We start from the raw sequence: 17,752 nt of genomic DNA, 5'->3' as shown, positions 1-17,752 counted from the left end.
TGAAATAAACTGCAGTTTTCTTACCTGTTCCCCATCCTTCTGGACGGGAACTCCATCTGAGGCTGTAGAGAAAAGAGATAAAAAAGAAAATTATAATAGGGTGCTTTGAGACTTAAATAGAAACATTAAAATAGGCCATATTTGTTGTGCCTGGATTGTATGAATTAGATTGTACAAATTCATGGGAGTTAGCCACTCAACAAACATTGGTTTGTTAACATAAGCTAATGCATTGTTAACATAAACTAAGAATAAACAACTATATATATATATATATATATATATATATATATATATATATATATATATATATATATATATATATATATATATATATATATATATATAGTTGAAGTCAGAATTATTAGCCCCCTTTTGATATTTTTTCCCTTTTTTATATTTACCAAATGATGTTTAACAGAGCAAGGAAATGTTCACAGTATGTCTGATAATATCTTTTCTTCCGGACAAAGCCTTTAAAAAAACTATTTTGGGACAAAATTATTAGCACCTTTAAGCAATTTTTTTTTCAATAGTCTACACAACTAACAAATAGTCTTGATGCAATAACTTGCCTAATTACCCTAACCTGCCTAGTTCACCTTATTAACCTAGTTAAGCCTTTAAATGTCACTTTAAACAATACAGAAGTGTCTTGAAAAATATCAAGTAAAATATTATTTACTGTCATCATGACAAAGATAAAATAAATCAGTTATTAGAAATAGGTTTCTAAAACTATTATGCTTAAAAAAGTGCTGAAACAGTATTCCCTCTATTAAACAGAAATTTGGGAAAAAAATAAACAGGGGTGCTAATAAGTCAGTGGGGCTAATATTTCTGACTTCAAATATATATATATATATATAGGGTGTAACGATACGTGCATTCGTATTGAACCATTCGGTACGAGACTTTCGGTTCGGTACGCATTACAAACCAAACAATTCGATTCAGACTAACATCTAAAAAGATAAAAGATAAAAAAGATCTAAAAAGATAAAAGGGAATACGTACAAAATATAATGTTTCCAGAGCAACAACGCTCAACATGGCATCCCAAATGACGTGGCAGACAACATGCTGCCTTTCCCGCTGTCATGTTAAAAAGTAGAGCATGGTTTTTGAACTCAGAATATCACTTTATTAAACATGCACTCATTAGCAATGTTTCTGCATTCTGTGTCATTCTGTGTCAGCCTCGTGCTGGCTCCGCCCCTGTTGCCCTGGGACCCCAAGTCCCCGACAAAAAACAGCCAATCTCAATAACCTGTTCACAAATCACCACACACCCGCCCACCTTCAAACACAACTCCAGTCACGCATGCGCTACACCAGCTCTCAAAATGGCTAGTAACGTTAATGTAATCCCAGACATCCCAAGTCTCCTGGAGGTTTCAGAAATCTCCCGCAAATGCATCGAGACTCCCAGATGCCCGCAAACAAAAGATAATCTTCCGGAAATCGCACGTCTCCCCCGGTCCTTAAATACGTTGCACACCCCTCTTCACCGCATCCCTCCCAGCTCTTCAGGTACGTTGGGCACAACTCATTGCCTCCGCTTAGGTACATCGCACGCACATGCCTCCACCACTCTTTAGATTCGTCGCGCACCATCACCGCCACCAAGAGAGTAAAAAAACAATGACATCTGCTAAGAATGCTGGAACAGCATTCAGACAGGCAATTCCTACAGAATCGAACAGGGCAAAACAAATCACAGAGGCAATCGGTACATTTATAAAGTAGCTGTGGATATAAGAGACCTTAATTAGTAGAGGAAATTTCGGGTTTTAAGAAAATGTTAAATGTACATTATTTCTTCATAAGCCCATTTCAGTAACATAATTCCTGCTTTCAGATCCACTAAAATGGCAGGTGACAGTAAAATCGAGCAGATTTGTGCTGTCTGAAGAAAAGGTGGACACTCATCTTTCTGAAAATTAAAAAAAAAATACTTAAAATAGATTGAAACTGAGTTCCTTTTAAAAACTAAATTATTATTTTCTTTTTATTTGTTTGACTACAACAATATTATATTTGTTTTTTTATCAGTAGCTTTTGGGTTTTGAGTATAAAGAAGGATTTGTTTTATTTGCTGCTAAGCAGAAACTCCGGAAGTATAGCATAATCACTGTTTAAAGTAAAAGTAAAAGTAAAAAAAAAAAAAAAAAAGATCACACTTTTATGATGTAAGTTTTAATACATTAAAAAATTTAAATCAGAAATCCTCTGGCTTTTTTTTTTTTTTTTTTTGCTATATTGAAAACATACCGAACAGTGACCACTGTGTCGTATCGAACTGAACCGTGATTTTTGTGAATCGTTACACCCCTAATATATAAATGTATATATGTATATATAGATAAATATTTATAAATAACGTTGAATCTCCATATAATCTTAGATTACGTATAGTGAAAGGTACTGGCTTGCAGTCTACTATAGTAGCATTAATACATAGGTAATATACCAAACATAAAGAAGGAGAAGGAAATTATAACACCTAAAAATTTAAAGACACACATCTGGCCCAGAGAGTAATTTAATGCAGAGCTCTGCAACCCAGTTTTTGGAGATCTACTGTGCTGCTTCCGATCCTTTTTGATTGGTTCAGTTGAGTTTAAATAAGGTTGGAGCTGAACTCTGCAGGAAGGCAGATTTTCTAGAAACAAGTTAAAGGACCTCTGTAGCAAATTAAATATGTAATTGGTGGAAAACACACATACGCACTCATACACACACACATACACACACACACACACACACACACCTAGCACACAGCTGGTAACCCTGTAATATTCTGCAATAACAGCACTCTTCACCCTTGTGGTGTATTTTTCCACTCACACCGAGAGACAAGCAGAAGAGTAAACAACTAGCTACAGTTTGATAAATATTGGGGCTGTTGGACAAGACAATGTAGGCTTTTTAGGCTTTAATAGGCTTTTTTTAGGCCAGAATATTGTTGTTTAAATTACAACTATAGATTACAACATTTTTTAAATTTTTTTTGTAAAAAGGGGTAGAGGGTAGGAATAATTTCGGGCTTGACTGTAAATACAGTTGAAGTCAGAATTATGTGCCCCCCTTAGAATTAGATTATTTTTTAAATATTTCCTAACTGATGTTTAACAGAGCAAGGACATTTTCACAGTATGTCTGATAGTATTTCTTCATCTGGAGAAAGTTGTATTTGTTTTATTTCGGCTAAAATAAAAGCATTTTTGATTTTTTTTGAAAGCCATTTTTAAAAACAAAATTATTAGCCCCTTTAAGCTATTTTTTTACAATAGTCTACAGAACAAACCATCGTTACACAATAATTTGCCTAATTACCCTAACCTGCCTAGTTAATCTAATTAATCTAGTTAAGCCTTTAAATGTGACTTTAAGCTGTATAGAAGTGTCTTGAAAAATATCTAGTTAAATATAATTTACTGTCATCATGGCAAAGATAAAACAAATCAGTTATTAGAAATGAGTTATTAAAACTATTATGTTAAGAAATGTGTTGAAAAAAATCTCCTCTCCATTAAACAGAAAAATGGGGAAAAAATAAACAAGGGGCAAACAATTCTGACTTCTACTGTATATATTAGTTCAGCTCAAACCCTATTCAAATTCAGCTGAACCTACCAAAAACCAGGTTAAGAAGCTCTGCATTAAACCTTCATTGTACTAGGCCAGATGTGTATTTTTACATTTTTAGGTGTCACAATTTCCTTTTCCTTCTTTATGTTTAGTATATTGCCTATGTAGTAGTATAGCAGAAAGCAGTCTTTCACTATGTTATATAAAATAAAACATTCAATACATGAACACTTTATTTTTATTGAATGTTGATACTAATTCTAATGTTATTTAAACATTTAGACAGCATATTACAACAACACATTCAACAAAGAGCACTGAATAACAGTCAAGGTCTTTATTCTGCAAAAACAACCATCCTGAATGAAGCATATCTACATATATTTCATTCAAAAGACAAAAAACAAAAAACAGCAGTGTGACAGACAAGTAGATAAATTTGAAGTTCCCGGATTAGCCTTTGTTTTTCAGCAATAGTTGTTTTATTACAAGGCTGTCTGCAATACTGGTCAGTCGTGACATTCCAAGGTATGTTATGTAAGGGATAAAGTACATCCAAAAGGCTTATTGGCTGAAGGTTTGTAAAAAAACAAAAACTCTTGGATGTGAATGTAAGTATATGAAGGTGCATGGATGGAGTTGTGGCGAGGTCCCTGGCTGCTGTGAAAGTACAGCTCTTACTGCAGAATCGGAGGCATCTACCTCCACAACAAAAGGCTTTTGGGGGATCTGGAAGTACTTTGAGTGGAACTGTCTATGACTGTTGTGGGAACTGGCAAGTTCTTTACAGCATCCACTTCCCCCAAACTGTATGGATGACTGATAAAACGTACATTTGTCTGCCTTGAGATACAAGTGATAATCACGGAGATGTTGGAGGACCTCAGAAACTTGTCGATGTTCTGCCTTGTTCCAGGAGTAGATCAGAATGACATTGATGTAGATGAGCACAGAGCATGAGAGATACTCCTAGAACATCTCATTCATGAATTCCTAGAATACAGAGGGGGCTTCTGTTGGTCGATGGCACAGTCCCATGATCTTAGAAGTGGAAGTTGTAAGACTCGTTTCAGGTAAAAAACATCACAAAGGTGAGAGTATTTAGGAGGAATTTCGACAAAACGACTATCAAGAGGACTTTTTAAGGACGTGGAGTTCAAGAAGATCCTCGAAGCAGGAGATGAGGATTCAGAAAGATATAGGAAACATTCAGCAAAGTTGTTTTCACTCCACTTCAGGACTTTCCAGTAGCCTAGCCGATGGGAGACTATGGGAAACGAGCCATGGGAACCTAGTACTATCCCAGAGGCTAAATCCTCCCATTGTAGCGCTCAATCTGTCAACAGAGTTATAATAAATGCAATTTTAGACCTATCAGAGGGAAATCGATGCTGTTGTATCTCCAGGGCTACTGAACGTTGTAAAATGAAACCGTTGCAATCCCTCCTTTGAACCATAGTAGAGGAGTGAGTTGATGTATAGGACTGGCAGAGTGGATGGATGATGGTAAAGAAGAGACGTGACAGATGCGGAAGTGGTCTGTGGAAACTTGACTATCAGCAAATACATTCACATCATTCACATTTACATTCAAATGCAAGTAGATTTCGATTGTGGCGGGTTAGACAGCCACTCCCACTAGCCACTTTGGCTGGCTAAAACTCATTTTAAAATTGCCAGTGCTGGCTCGCCATCACTACAGATTAGACTGTTACTTTATGACTGTTGGTCTATATGCTTACAAATGTGATCTTAGAATCGAGAAACAGCGCAACTGACAAAAACAGCTTTTCGCATGAGTAAAGAAAAGAATGAGAGGATCATATGCACGGTGAGAATTTCCTCACTCGCAGACGAAGGCTTTAGTATCGTGTGCACAGATGATTTGATGCATGCGAGTCTTTAAAAGCTCCTGTGCCGTTTTCTCACTCGAAGCAACCATGCCTAGAAATAAAACTAGTGCGATGCTCGTGCACCCACAGTGCTTCAAGGGCTCGAGATTTTTTGTAAGCAGCAGGAGTTGTTGTCACTTTCGCCTTAACCATTCTTTAAACAGATTATTAATTGCACACATAGGGCTCAACCTGTGCAGTGCACATGCCCTTTTTAGTCTTAGATAGAACATGCCCTTCCAAAATTATCAAAAGTGCCCCCGCGACGCATCACACCCTCCGTTCCGCCCTTCAGTAAGCACGCAACAACACCGCTCTTGAGTATGCGTGCTCAACCCCCCCTCCCCGCTTTACAGTACACGCGCGACAACACAGCTGATCAAAACGCGCGCGACAACACCGCTATCAGAACACGCGCGGGGACAACACCCGCTTTAGGTTCGATCATTTCCAGCTCTTTTTCATCCCTGCCATGGGCGTGGTAGTGGGGGGAAAAGTGGACCTGACTACCCAGGGCCCCGTCTAGGGAGAGGGCCCTTTGAAATCCCACCAATTTTTTATTATTATTATTTTTTTTTTGTAGCCTACTTCGAATTAATTGGCCCCTCCAATTGATGTCAATGTCATTATATATTTCAAAATATATTGATAACACCCCCCTCCCCCCCCACCACCCGAAATGGTTTAGTCCGCCCATAGACGGCAGCCGGCGGCAAACAAGTAACGCAGTGAGTCTAGAGCCTGATCATGCTGCGCAAAAAGCCCAAATCGGGATTTCAAAAAAAGAAAGACAGGAAGGAAAAAGAAAGGAGGCAGAATGAGGGGAAGCAGCTGATGACTGCTTTCTTTTCAAAAGGTAAACTGAGTTTGCTTGTTATGAAACTACATCTAATTAAAGTTAACATAGTCAACTCCAGACAGCTGCTGCTCTGATATATATATTATCAGAATTAGTCAGAATTATTAGCCCCTCTGAATTATTATCCCCTGTTTTTTCCCCCAATTTCGGTTTAAAAGAGATTGGTTTTTTTTAACATGCTTCTAAGCATAATAGTTTTTATAACATATCTAATAACTAATTTATTTTATCTGTGTCATGGTGATAAATATTATTTGACTAGATATTTTTTAAAGACAACTCTATACAGCTTAAAGTGACATTTAAAGGCTTAACTAGGTAAATTAGGTTAACTAGGCAGGTAAGGGTAATTAGGCAAGTCATTGTATAATGATGGTTTGTTGTGTAGACTATCAAAAAAACAGCTTAAAGGGGCTAATAATTTTGTCCTTAAAAAATGGTGTTTAAAAAAATCTCTGTTAAACATAATTTGGAAAATATTTTAAAAAGAAAAAAAAATCTAATAATCTAAGCTAATAATTCTGACTTCAACTGTAAGTATATACAGTACATACCATCTTGCCATCTTGATTAAATAATACATAGGTTAGCGTATGCTCCTTCAGCTTTTATTTTCAGTGAATATTAAAACCCAACTAAAAAGTCAGATGTAACATTAGGCCAAACTTCATCATCAGCGGAGAGAAATGGTAAATATTGGAAAAAAAATCAAATCAATATTAATAAACCCATTAAGAATCACTCATTTTGCCACCCCTTAAAGGGCCATGACACCCCCCACTTTCGGTTAAAGTCTACTTCAGAATTTTTTGAAAAGATGCATGATTAATGGGCGTGGAGCTCCGCGAGCATAGGGCAGGAGTGGGCGTGGCCAGCAGGGGAGAACGTGAGAGAATAACTGTTGTTGACAGTTAGCTCACAAAATGAGAAACAAACCGTGAGGAGACGCATAAGTTTATTGCTAGTTTGCTGTATGATCGGCCCTGACAAGATCGCGGGGAAAAAACATGCAACAAACCCCGTGGATCATGGAAACAAACACATACGAGCCTTCATGAACGGCTACTGCGTTCCGTTGGTCTGTGTCTCACACCTTGCTTGAAACTGGCAGGTCTGCCTTCGGGAAGCACATGCTCTCATGAATAATTAAGCAGCCGGCTCTTCTCATAGGATAAGAAAACTCTGCTATGAATAATAATGAGAAACAGACACGTCATCATTGCACTTGCAGTACTGCGCTACGTCGCCGATTTTGATCCCGCCCCAAAAATCATTTTAAACCCGGAAGCTGAAATTAGCTGACAAAAGCTCAAAATTATCCAGTTTTCCCCACAATTAAAGCTGAGAGGTGCTAACATTGTCTTAACTGATGCTCAACACACACACATCTGTTAATATAAAAAAAAGTTCTCCAGGGTGTCCTGAACCTTTAAGAAATTTAAATAATTTAAATTACACTTTAAGCTCAATGTCAATATCTATAGAAATTACTAATAAAAGTATGATCTAACTAAAACTACTGTATTATGTACTATCATTATTCATTATGGCAAGGGAATTAATAAAACTATTGTGATTAAATAAAATTTACATTTTTTGTCTACAACTGCATATACAAGACATGCTGGTCAATCACATTCATTGTGAGGGTATAATACAGAATTACTTCTTTAAAATAATTATTGTAAACTGAAGGAAATTGAGAAACACTAACAAAGAGGGCAAATAGTTATTGCAGTCAACACAAGAAAATGACTGTTCACTGGAAGCATAATTGAATCAAGTCCCAACACCTTTCACCTGCCTATCATGCCGTTCTTTCATTATAAGCACAGCTTGACCTACTGATAAAACAATACAACAATAAATAGAGAGAGAGAGAGAGTGTATATGGATGCTGCAAGGGAGAATTAACAAGGAATTAAAGTAAACATATTGTGACAAGAAAAAAATCTGTCTCCTTCATTGTAGCATAATTAAAAACCATGAGTTCTTAAGTTCTGACCCAGTTTATAAGTTCCCTAATAACAAACACATTTGTGTAGTCTATCAACTAAGGAATGCTATAATACAGGTGACCTATACTCAGGCCTTTTACTGAATGATATTAACAAATCCTGCCCTTTTATTTATTTATTTTACTGCTTTCTTACATTGTCTAATCCGGATTCTGTTTAATTAGAGAAGGCCCAGTAATTAAGCTTTGGTCTCAGGGTGCTTTCTCACATTATTAAATTAATAATATTCGTTCATAGTCAGCTAAATATGAAGGCTACAGTTAAAGTCAGAATTATTAGCCCACGCTGAATAATTAGCCCCTTGTTTATTTCACCCCCCCCCCCCCCCCAAATTTCTGTTTAACGGAGAAACTATTTCTCAACATATTTCTTATAAAAAATAGTTAATAACTGTCTTGCTGGTAGACAAGGTAGTTTTACATTTTTATTCAAAACAATGTCACTTTGCCCTCTTGGTTTGCTGGAGTGCACTCTGTATCTTCCTCCCAGACTACAAATCCCATCAGACTTAGCATTCACACACACCAGCATTCAAGTTCACCCTGATTACACACACAGCTGAAGGACATCATCAATGAGTAAGTACACCATTCACACACATCCATTAATGAGTCTTGTCTAGATGTTACTGTCGTTTCAAATTAATGCATTTCATTCCATTCCATACCCTTTAGACTGTTTCTTTTATTTCCAACCTTTTGCCTGTTTAACATGCTTTGCAGTGTAATGTAATGTAATGTAATGTGTATTTATATAGCGCATTTATTGTAAATGGCCATACACCCAATGCGCTTCACAATCATGTGGAAGGGTCTCTTCACACCACCACCAGTGTGCAGCAACCACAAGGTTACGCTCCTACTCTTTCTACTCTTTACGAGAAGTGCCATGGGATTTTTAATGACCACAGAGAGTCAGGACCTCGGTTTAACGTCTCATCCGAAAGACACTTTGGATTATCTTTGTATAACTGTCTGCTCCTGTTTTGACCATTCCCTGCCTGAATGCTCTAATAAAGCTGTCTCACTCCAGAGACCACAACGCTACCATGTCATCCAGACAGAGAGATCAACTAACAATTACAAATATTCTCATAAATATTCTATCTATAGCCACTGCTTTCTGTTTGTACCCTAACTGTATAACACAAACGTCAGATAAATATTTGACTGAGTTAATTTTTTTGTTGAGGCATGAGTCCTTCATAATTAACTTACTTAAAAAAATCATAATTTACCCACCATTAACCTGTTCCAAACCAGATATATTGAAGAATTTTGGAAACAGGTGTAACAAAGGGAGGAAGATCAGACACAAAAAGTTGTTACATCTAGCAAACAATTGCTAAAAACTCCCTCTAATTCATTAACTCCCCAAAACTGGCCACACTAGGGGGGCTGCTATTTAATTAACTTAAAAAGAAATAGACCCATGCAACTATGGCAATGTATTGATAACAACTGAAGCATAAAATCGAGACATTAACTCTTACCGAACTTCTCTTTAAAATATATCAAAGTATGCATATATATATATATATATATATATATATATATATATATATATTATATATATATTAAAATCTAATCTTAATTAATCTCACTGTAATCTTGGGATTTACTTAGATTAAAATGGCTCATCTGCTACTCAAATAATGACTAAAAGTAAGTCTTTAAGAACAGGTTTTTTAAGCCAAGTGGCGCATTAGACCAAGAGCTCATTTCCTGTTTACAAAATGCATCACAAACTGCTTGAGAAACTGTTCTACTATGATAATTGGTGATGAAAATAAATGATGTTTAATAAGATGTACATGTTTACTAACTGTTTATTCAGTTAAATGTGATTTTTGAACTCTAGGCCTACATAAGCTTGAAACAGTGATTTTTGATTACCTTAATCCGACTAAAGTCATAACTGAACTTAACAAACATGTAATTAAGATGTGGAGTATGCATATAGTAGTGACATTATTGAAGTAAACACCACAATTAAACTATCATTGTCATGTAAGACTTTTCGCCATATTTTCCAACAAGAAAAATTTTTCATTTTCATTCAAATACAGTGGTAAATGCATTGTTCATTGTTTGTTCATGTTAGTAAATGCATTAATTAACATTAATTAATGAACCTTTTTGTAAAGTGTGACCGATAAATTTGCATGAACTAGACTGATTATTCTAGCACTTTTTGACTTGTTGTTTTAAGACCTGAGTGTCTGATGGAAAATATCTACATTCCCGAGGTACATTCAGTCTTGACTGCTTATCATTCACAGAAAGCACTATACTATAAACATTGATATTCATTTTAAGTTTACTCTGCATGGCTGTCTGTAGTACTTTTTCTTTTCCTCTCAGCACTTAATCCCTATTCATCTCTCATTACAAAGCAACTGTGATTTTCTGGTTCCTCCTTGACTAGTGACCTTTGACCTGTCCATTGAATTAATAACTTTTTCCAGATAAAACATATTTCCCTGATGCAAATCTTAACTTGCCCAAGGCAGTGTGTGTCCTTAATAACAAAACAAGCACACACACACACACACGCACAAAATAACATACCTCCGGGATTCATTCACTCTCACACAAACTGTATTTTGGTTCAACTAACTGTATAAAGACTAAACAAAAGTAACCGCACCCACAGTAATAATTAGTTGCTTAATAGATGTTGAATAGACATTCAAACATAGACATTTTGGCTAAAACAAGGCTAAATTTGGGCTGTCACAATTAAAATCTAATAGATAACTAACAATAGTCCGAAAATAAACTAATCATCAAATAGACAGGAAAAATTACTACATGTGTATTTTTGGATTATTGTTATTATTACAACATCTCTTACAGACTTCCACTCTCAGCACAGCGAGTTAAACCTTGTTTTAGGCAAGATGTTGGTTTAGGCATCTTTTTAACAACATTGTTTGGTGGGACTTTATCATTATCACAAAAAAATCTCTATGCTTTTAAAATTAAACACAATACAGACTGGAATTTTACTCATAAAAACATCAACAATATGTCATAAAACTGCTCTGGATTTAAATTCCTTCCACAATCACATGGATTGCAAGAAACATCATGTTTTATTTTTCCACTGTGTTCAGGTTAAGGTTTTGTAAATCCTCTCTCTAAGCTCTCTGTAGTGAATACTTCCCATGAAGTCTCCTCTCACTCCTCTCACTCGCACCACCAGAGGGAGCCATCACCGGAATTCTGATATTCTTACAAACTCAATATCCCATCATGGTACATTCCTGGGACTGATTGAGTGCAGCGGATCTTCACTGAACCTCCTTGTGGTGGGGAAGGCGTGATCGAACACCCAGAAAGGGGGGAGAGCAAGCGGAGACACCGGCGGCTGGTCAGTGGTCTAATCATAAATAATTATTAACACCTGTATTTTCTAGTGATTGGGCTGGAGAGACACCTTCATAAGGGGAGGAGAAGGAGAAGCCGGGAGAGAGGAGAGCCTGTTCACTTGCAGACTCGACACGCACATACACACACAGCATTATAAATAAAAGTTTGTGCTTACCTGATATCGCCGACCCTGTCTTCTTCTTCCCACAAAACAAACATTATTACAATCCTGTATTAAACCGCATTCATTCTTCCATTCAATATGATGTTTTGATTTGCCCCAGCTGTCATTTCTGTGCATTTTCATTGTTGTTTGTTTCCTGCCTGTTTTTTTTTTACCTTGGACTGTTTCTTATTTCTGTTTCTGAAGATTATCTGCCTTTTGCTTGCATCACCATTGAGATGCCCTCGACTGGCCTGCCCTTGACCCTCGCCTTGAATTTACTCTGGCCTCAGCAATGTCCCATTAGATATCACTGTCTGTAAGTTGGTCATTATTATTGCTGTTGCAATAAAGAGTTTGCAAATGGATCCAAGCGTTTCTGATGGTTAATTACAGAAAACTTTGCCACAAAGAGATCCAGCAACTTTAAACTATCCAACGAACTGTCCACTCAGGGAGATCGGCTAGCCCTCTATCAACAACAACTAGTGCGACACACCACATTGATCGCAGAACTCATAAATGCTGTACAACAGTGTGCCCTGCGATCTCACTCTACAAACTACAGTATGTCCCAGATTGGCTTTTCCTGGTAAATTTGGAGGGAACCCCACAAAGTTTAAAATATTTTTGTTACGATGTTTATTGTTTGTTATTAGACAACCATTTTATACCCCACTAAGACATTGCCTTTGTGTGTGCTCTGCTTTCTGGAAAAGCCCTGGAATGGGCAACTGCTATATGGAAACCTGAGGGTAGCATTTTCTCCTTTTTCAAAGATTTTCTTAAACAGTTATGAGTAGTAGTAGGGTGAGGCATTTGCGCAGTATGTTGTGCTGTCACCTCACAGCAAGTAGGTCACTGGGTCGCTGGTTCGAGCCTCGGCTCTGTTGGTATTTATGTGTGGAGTTTGCATGTTCTCCCTGCCTTCACGTGGGTTTCTTCCGGGTGCTCCGGTTTCCCCCACAGTCCAAAGACATGCGATACAGGTGAATTGGGTAGGCTAAATTGTCTGTAGTTTATGAATGTGTGTGTGAATGTGTGTGGATGTTTCCCAAAGATGGGTTGTGGCTGGAAGGGCATCCGCTGCGTAAAAACTTGCTGGATAAGTTGGCAGTTCAATCCGCTGTGGCGACCCCGGATTAATAAAGGGACTAAGCCGACAAGAAAATGAATGAATGAGTTATGAGTAGTATTAGAACATCCCACCGATGGCAAGAATGCTGGAGAACATCTACTGGCTCTCGTTCAATGAAGATGCATGGATGCAGAATATGCACTAACATTTCGCACTCTGGCAGCACAGACCATCTAGGGTAGTGGTCACCAAACTTGTTCCTGGAGGGCCAGTGTCCTGCAGATTTTAGCTCCAACCCTAATCAAACACACCTGAACAAGCTAATCAAGGTCTTACTAGGTATACTTGAAACATCCAGGCAGGTGTGTTGAGGCAAGTTAGAGCTAAACCCTGCAGGGACACCGGCCCTCCAGGACCGAGATTGGTGACCCCTGATCTAGGGCAAGGGCCCTTAAAACTGTTTTTTTTTTTTCGTAAAGGATTGTCCTCTAAGTTACAGTCTAAGTTCGCCTGTCTCAATAACCTTATTGAAACCACTATCCAGCTGGATATCATCAGAGCATGCAGTACACTTCGGCTTTGATATTCCTCAGTCTTCAAGCCTGCACAACATGTGCAGCCTATGCTGCTCTGTAATACCCAACTAGCCTTGGAGGACCATGAACACAGACTACAGAACCCTTTCTGCCTTTATTGTGGCGAGTCTGGTCATCTTCGAGTTAGCTGACTAGCCAACCCGACTGGTGAGTCTCGTTATTTCTGACATTTCAATCTAGTTATATTAATCAGTGTGTTTCAAGCTGAATGGAAAACAGATTGTACAGCACTCATTGATTCAGGGGCGGCTGGTAATTATATAACCTGAGTATCTGCCAAATGTCATAATTTAACGTTACAACCATGTGAATCATTGCTTGCCGTGGGAGTGTTAGACGGACATCTGTTAGGAAATGGTTGTCATTACATGACAACATCCATAAATCTGCAGATTGGGGCACTTCACAAAGAGAAGATTACACTCTATGTAATCCAGCCATCCAAACATCCTATTAATTTTAGGTTTACCCTGGTCCCCACATTTCCTGGTGTAGGGGTCAAAGACTACATGGGAATTCTGCCTGTAAATCACTATTCCATATGGGCCGAATATGCACAAAATTCTCTCACTAAACCTTCTGCAGCAGGGGTGTCAAACTCAGTTAGTTCCAACCCTGGTTACAAGACTAACCTGTGAGACTAAAGGACTCAATTAGTTTGATCAGGAGTGTTTAATCAGGGTTGGAACTAAACTGTGCAGAGCTGCAGCCTTCCAGGAACTGAGTTTGACACATGTGCTCTAGAGGCATAATACCATTCCAATGTTTACTTGGATACCAACTACCCTTTTGGTTGATGGTTATAACGTATAGTGCGGAAATTTGAAATACAGCCCACAGACATCTGTTGTGAGCAGTCAAAAGACAAGAACTGCAGACCAATTATTATCATCAATCAGACCCAGTATATGCGCTAAGACAGTGTGTATGGCTATCAACCAGAGATCTGGACTGCAAGCATCCCAGTAAAAAGCTCAGTACCAGGTATGTAGGTCCATTTAAGATCCTATATGTCAAATTACCCCACTATCATTTTGTCTTGAACTCCTTAACCATTATTGTATTTTCCCACCGTTCACATGTCTTTGCTGAAACATGCTGGTGGTCCATGAGAAATTAGACCAGTTTCTGAGGAGCGGGCTTCCCCAATTACCATTGAGGGTGAGGAAGATTATTGAGTGTAAATCACACAATCTAGTTCCACATTAACAATAATCTATAAATAACTGAAAAGTTATATTATTTGGGTTTTTTTTATTTATTTTTTTACTTGTATCATTTCATTCGAAACTGTAACAGCCAAGCTATGAGGGACATTAAACCTTCGATTTCCTGAGCAAGGGCTGAGCCAGAGTGAAGCAAATGCTACAGGAATGGTCTCAATGACCCTCCTTTTTCTTTGGGTGATACTTTCAAGTTGGCCAAGAGGCAGGACGGGTTCTGACTCCAAAATTTGCACACTTTGTTTTCATGCTACTAATAAGTTGATGAGATCAGGCCTGAAGGAATGCAATTTACCCTGCTAACAACAATATTTCATTCACATGCTTTGTTTAACCATCTCTACCTAATCATTCCCCTCCTCTTAAAAATATATTATAGGCTCGTTTTAGACTTGTGATAAAACTTGCAAACTGCAGACCAGAGGCTTTTACAGACTTGTGGATTTCTTGAAGACGAGTATAACTGCAGATTAACCAACATGTCTCAATAAAGAAGTTTCTGCTTGTTCAAGACATAACAAAACTAAAGTGCACTTTTAATACTTATGTACCAAATACAATAAATTATTTAACATGTATTGTAGTAGCAGTAATGCATTATAGTATTTGTAGTAATTCAGTACCATTGCAGTAGTTGTACTGCATTATAGTTGTAGTATAACTTCAGTACTATTGCAGTAGTTGTACTGCGTTTGTACTGTAGTAGTACTTTGGTTGTATTACAGTAGTTGTACTTCAGTTGGTTGTATTGTAGTACTTCAGTTGTATTGCAGTAATACTGCAATATACTTAAATAACACAGTTTTTTTGTGTCCAAAAAACTGCACTTATCTGGTCAATTAAACGACAGTATTCCTTTATAAAATGGCAATTATGTTAAACCTATTTTCATCCTCTGAGCCACACGGGGCACAACACATACACTACAGCCAATTTAGCTTATTAAATTTACCTATACCACAGTCTTAGGACTGTGGGGGAAACCGGAGCACATCCACGCCAACAGCAACACGACATGCAAACTCCATATAGAAATCCCAACTGACTCAGTCAGGAATTGAACCAGCGACCTTCCTGCTGTAAGGCAAAAGTGCTAACCACTGAGCCACGGTGTTGCCCCTGTCGTCAAATTGTGGTGTCAAACTGTTTAAAGGATAGTTCACCCAAAACTGATTTTTTTTCTCATATTTTTTTTAACTTTTAGGTGGTTTCAGATCTTAATGGCCCAATCCCAATTCTATCCCTTAGCCCTACTCCTTACACCTACCCCTCTAACAAACGAGCATATGTTTTAATACATTCATTACCACTTTCGTGTTTTACCGTCATGCTTTAAAAAAAAAAAAAAAAAAAAAACCTAAAATGCTAAATCCTGTATAGTCCCACAACATTCTGTCACTAGATGACCCTGTCAGAAAAGTGGCTGAGAATGTGTGTGTGTGTGTGTGTGTGTGTGTGTGTGTGTGTGTGTGTGTGTGTGTGTGTGTGTGTGTGTTTACATAGATGAATATGGCCACTGTGTAAATGCACAGTATATGACTTCCTGAAGATAAATACCAAAACACAACACAACTAGAATAACTACTGCAGTCGCGATTGTCTGATCTCATATGAAGAGATTGCGATGACATATGATGACGTGTGCTGGTGTTGTAATGGTGTCCCATTCCTTAGGGGTACATTTTGAAGCTCTTTCCCTTTACGCTCTGTTTCAAGGGCCAACAGGAAACACAAAGAACATTAATATATGAAAATACCATGGAAGATAATGGCAACAAAATTATATATATATATATATATATATATATATATATATATATATATATATATATATATATATATATATATATATATATATATATATATATATATATATATATATATATATATATTAATATATAAAAATATAATAAATATATTTTCATTTTCTTTTGTTAAGAGTGGGGTTGACAATTTTTTTAAGCCGAAAGGATACTTTTATGTCTATGCAAGCAAGTGTCAGTGTAAATTGGATGTTGTGCTATTTGAAAAATAAAAAAGTGACTTAAAGCCTTTGCCTTTAAATTAAATAAATGAACAATGTGTATGATTATAAAAATCAAGTAAGCTAACTTAAGTTACAATTGGTTTACTCATCAGTTAAAGTCAACTCTCTTTTTAGATAAAGTATATATAGTTGTTTTTTAATAATAATTTTCATAAGAATTTTTTTTTAAAGCATTAATTCCTGTCACTTACATAATCTTTTGAAAGAAAAGAAAAATGATGCATAATAATTCTTTCTAGGGAATGTGTCAAACATGTTTGTGCACACTGAAAGAATATGCATGTACTTCAAAAACAAATTATACTTAAGGATTTAAAAAATACTTTTTTTGTTTAAAAAATGTAACAGTGTCTATTTACAATCAACACAAAACCCAGTAAAATGCAAATATAAATTTACTTTTTACTCATAATGTGAACTCACACAAGTACATAGAATAATGTCCTAATGCCTAATAAATCTGTTAATATTACATCAACATGCATTGTCTAAAGTCAGTGACTTTCACCAGTGACTGCATTACCCTGTGAGGGTAAGGACTCTTTCTGTAAAATGTGTTATTATAGCACATCTGCAAATTAAATGGTTAAATGAGAATTTAGCAGAATACAAAAAATGCCAGATGGTACAGATTGCAGTATATTACAACAAATTAAGATTTCATCCATACATATTAATGCCCAAGTCCAGCAATGATAATTAACAGCATTTCACTATTTCACTTTATATATATATATGTTTGCATATGTTCTATTTTTTTATATAATTAATTAAAAAATCTATCTTTGAGAGTAAAAAGGTGTGTGACTTCAGTATTTTTACTTCCTGATACCTGATTTCAAACAGCAAATCTTAACATTTAGTAAGTTTAAGATTTTAGATACCTCACTTTGAGTGTAGTAGAAATA

The 17,752-nt window shown here is 36.8% G+C and overlaps 1 protein-coding gene and 1 long non-coding RNA gene across 6 annotated transcripts in view; one reads left to right on the top strand and one right to left on the bottom strand.

The window, feature by feature from the left end:
- Positions 1-17,752, bottom strand: part of fam131bb (family with sequence similarity 131 member Bb) — a 90,998-nt gene that overhangs the window by 42,934 nt on the left and 30,312 nt on the right. For all 5 annotated transcript variants that reach the window (XR_015511236.1, XM_087286851.1, XM_087286852.1 and 2 more), the window contains exon 2: positions 25-62. Coding sequence is in view for 4 of the 5 variants with exons in the window: in XM_087286851.1 (XP_087142977.1) it covers positions 25-62 (38 nt within the window). In the remaining variant the exon portion in view is untranslated. The remainder of the gene's footprint in view (positions 1-24; positions 63-17,752) is intronic.
- On the top strand, positions 9,976-16,160 carry LOC147840230 (uncharacterized). Its single transcript, XR_015511249.1, has 2 exons — positions 9,976-12,833; positions 15,767-16,160. It is a non-coding gene; the product is annotated as an uncharacterized LOC147840230 (long non-coding RNA).

Source organism: Danio rerio, chromosome 16, assembly GCF_052040795.2.
Source record: "Danio rerio strain M-AB ecotype USA chromosome 16, GRCz13ab, whole genome shotgun sequence".
Lineage (NCBI taxonomy): Eukaryota > Metazoa > Chordata > Actinopteri > Cypriniformes > Danionidae > Danio > Danio rerio.
This window is presented reverse-complemented; position numbering and strand designations above follow the sequence as displayed.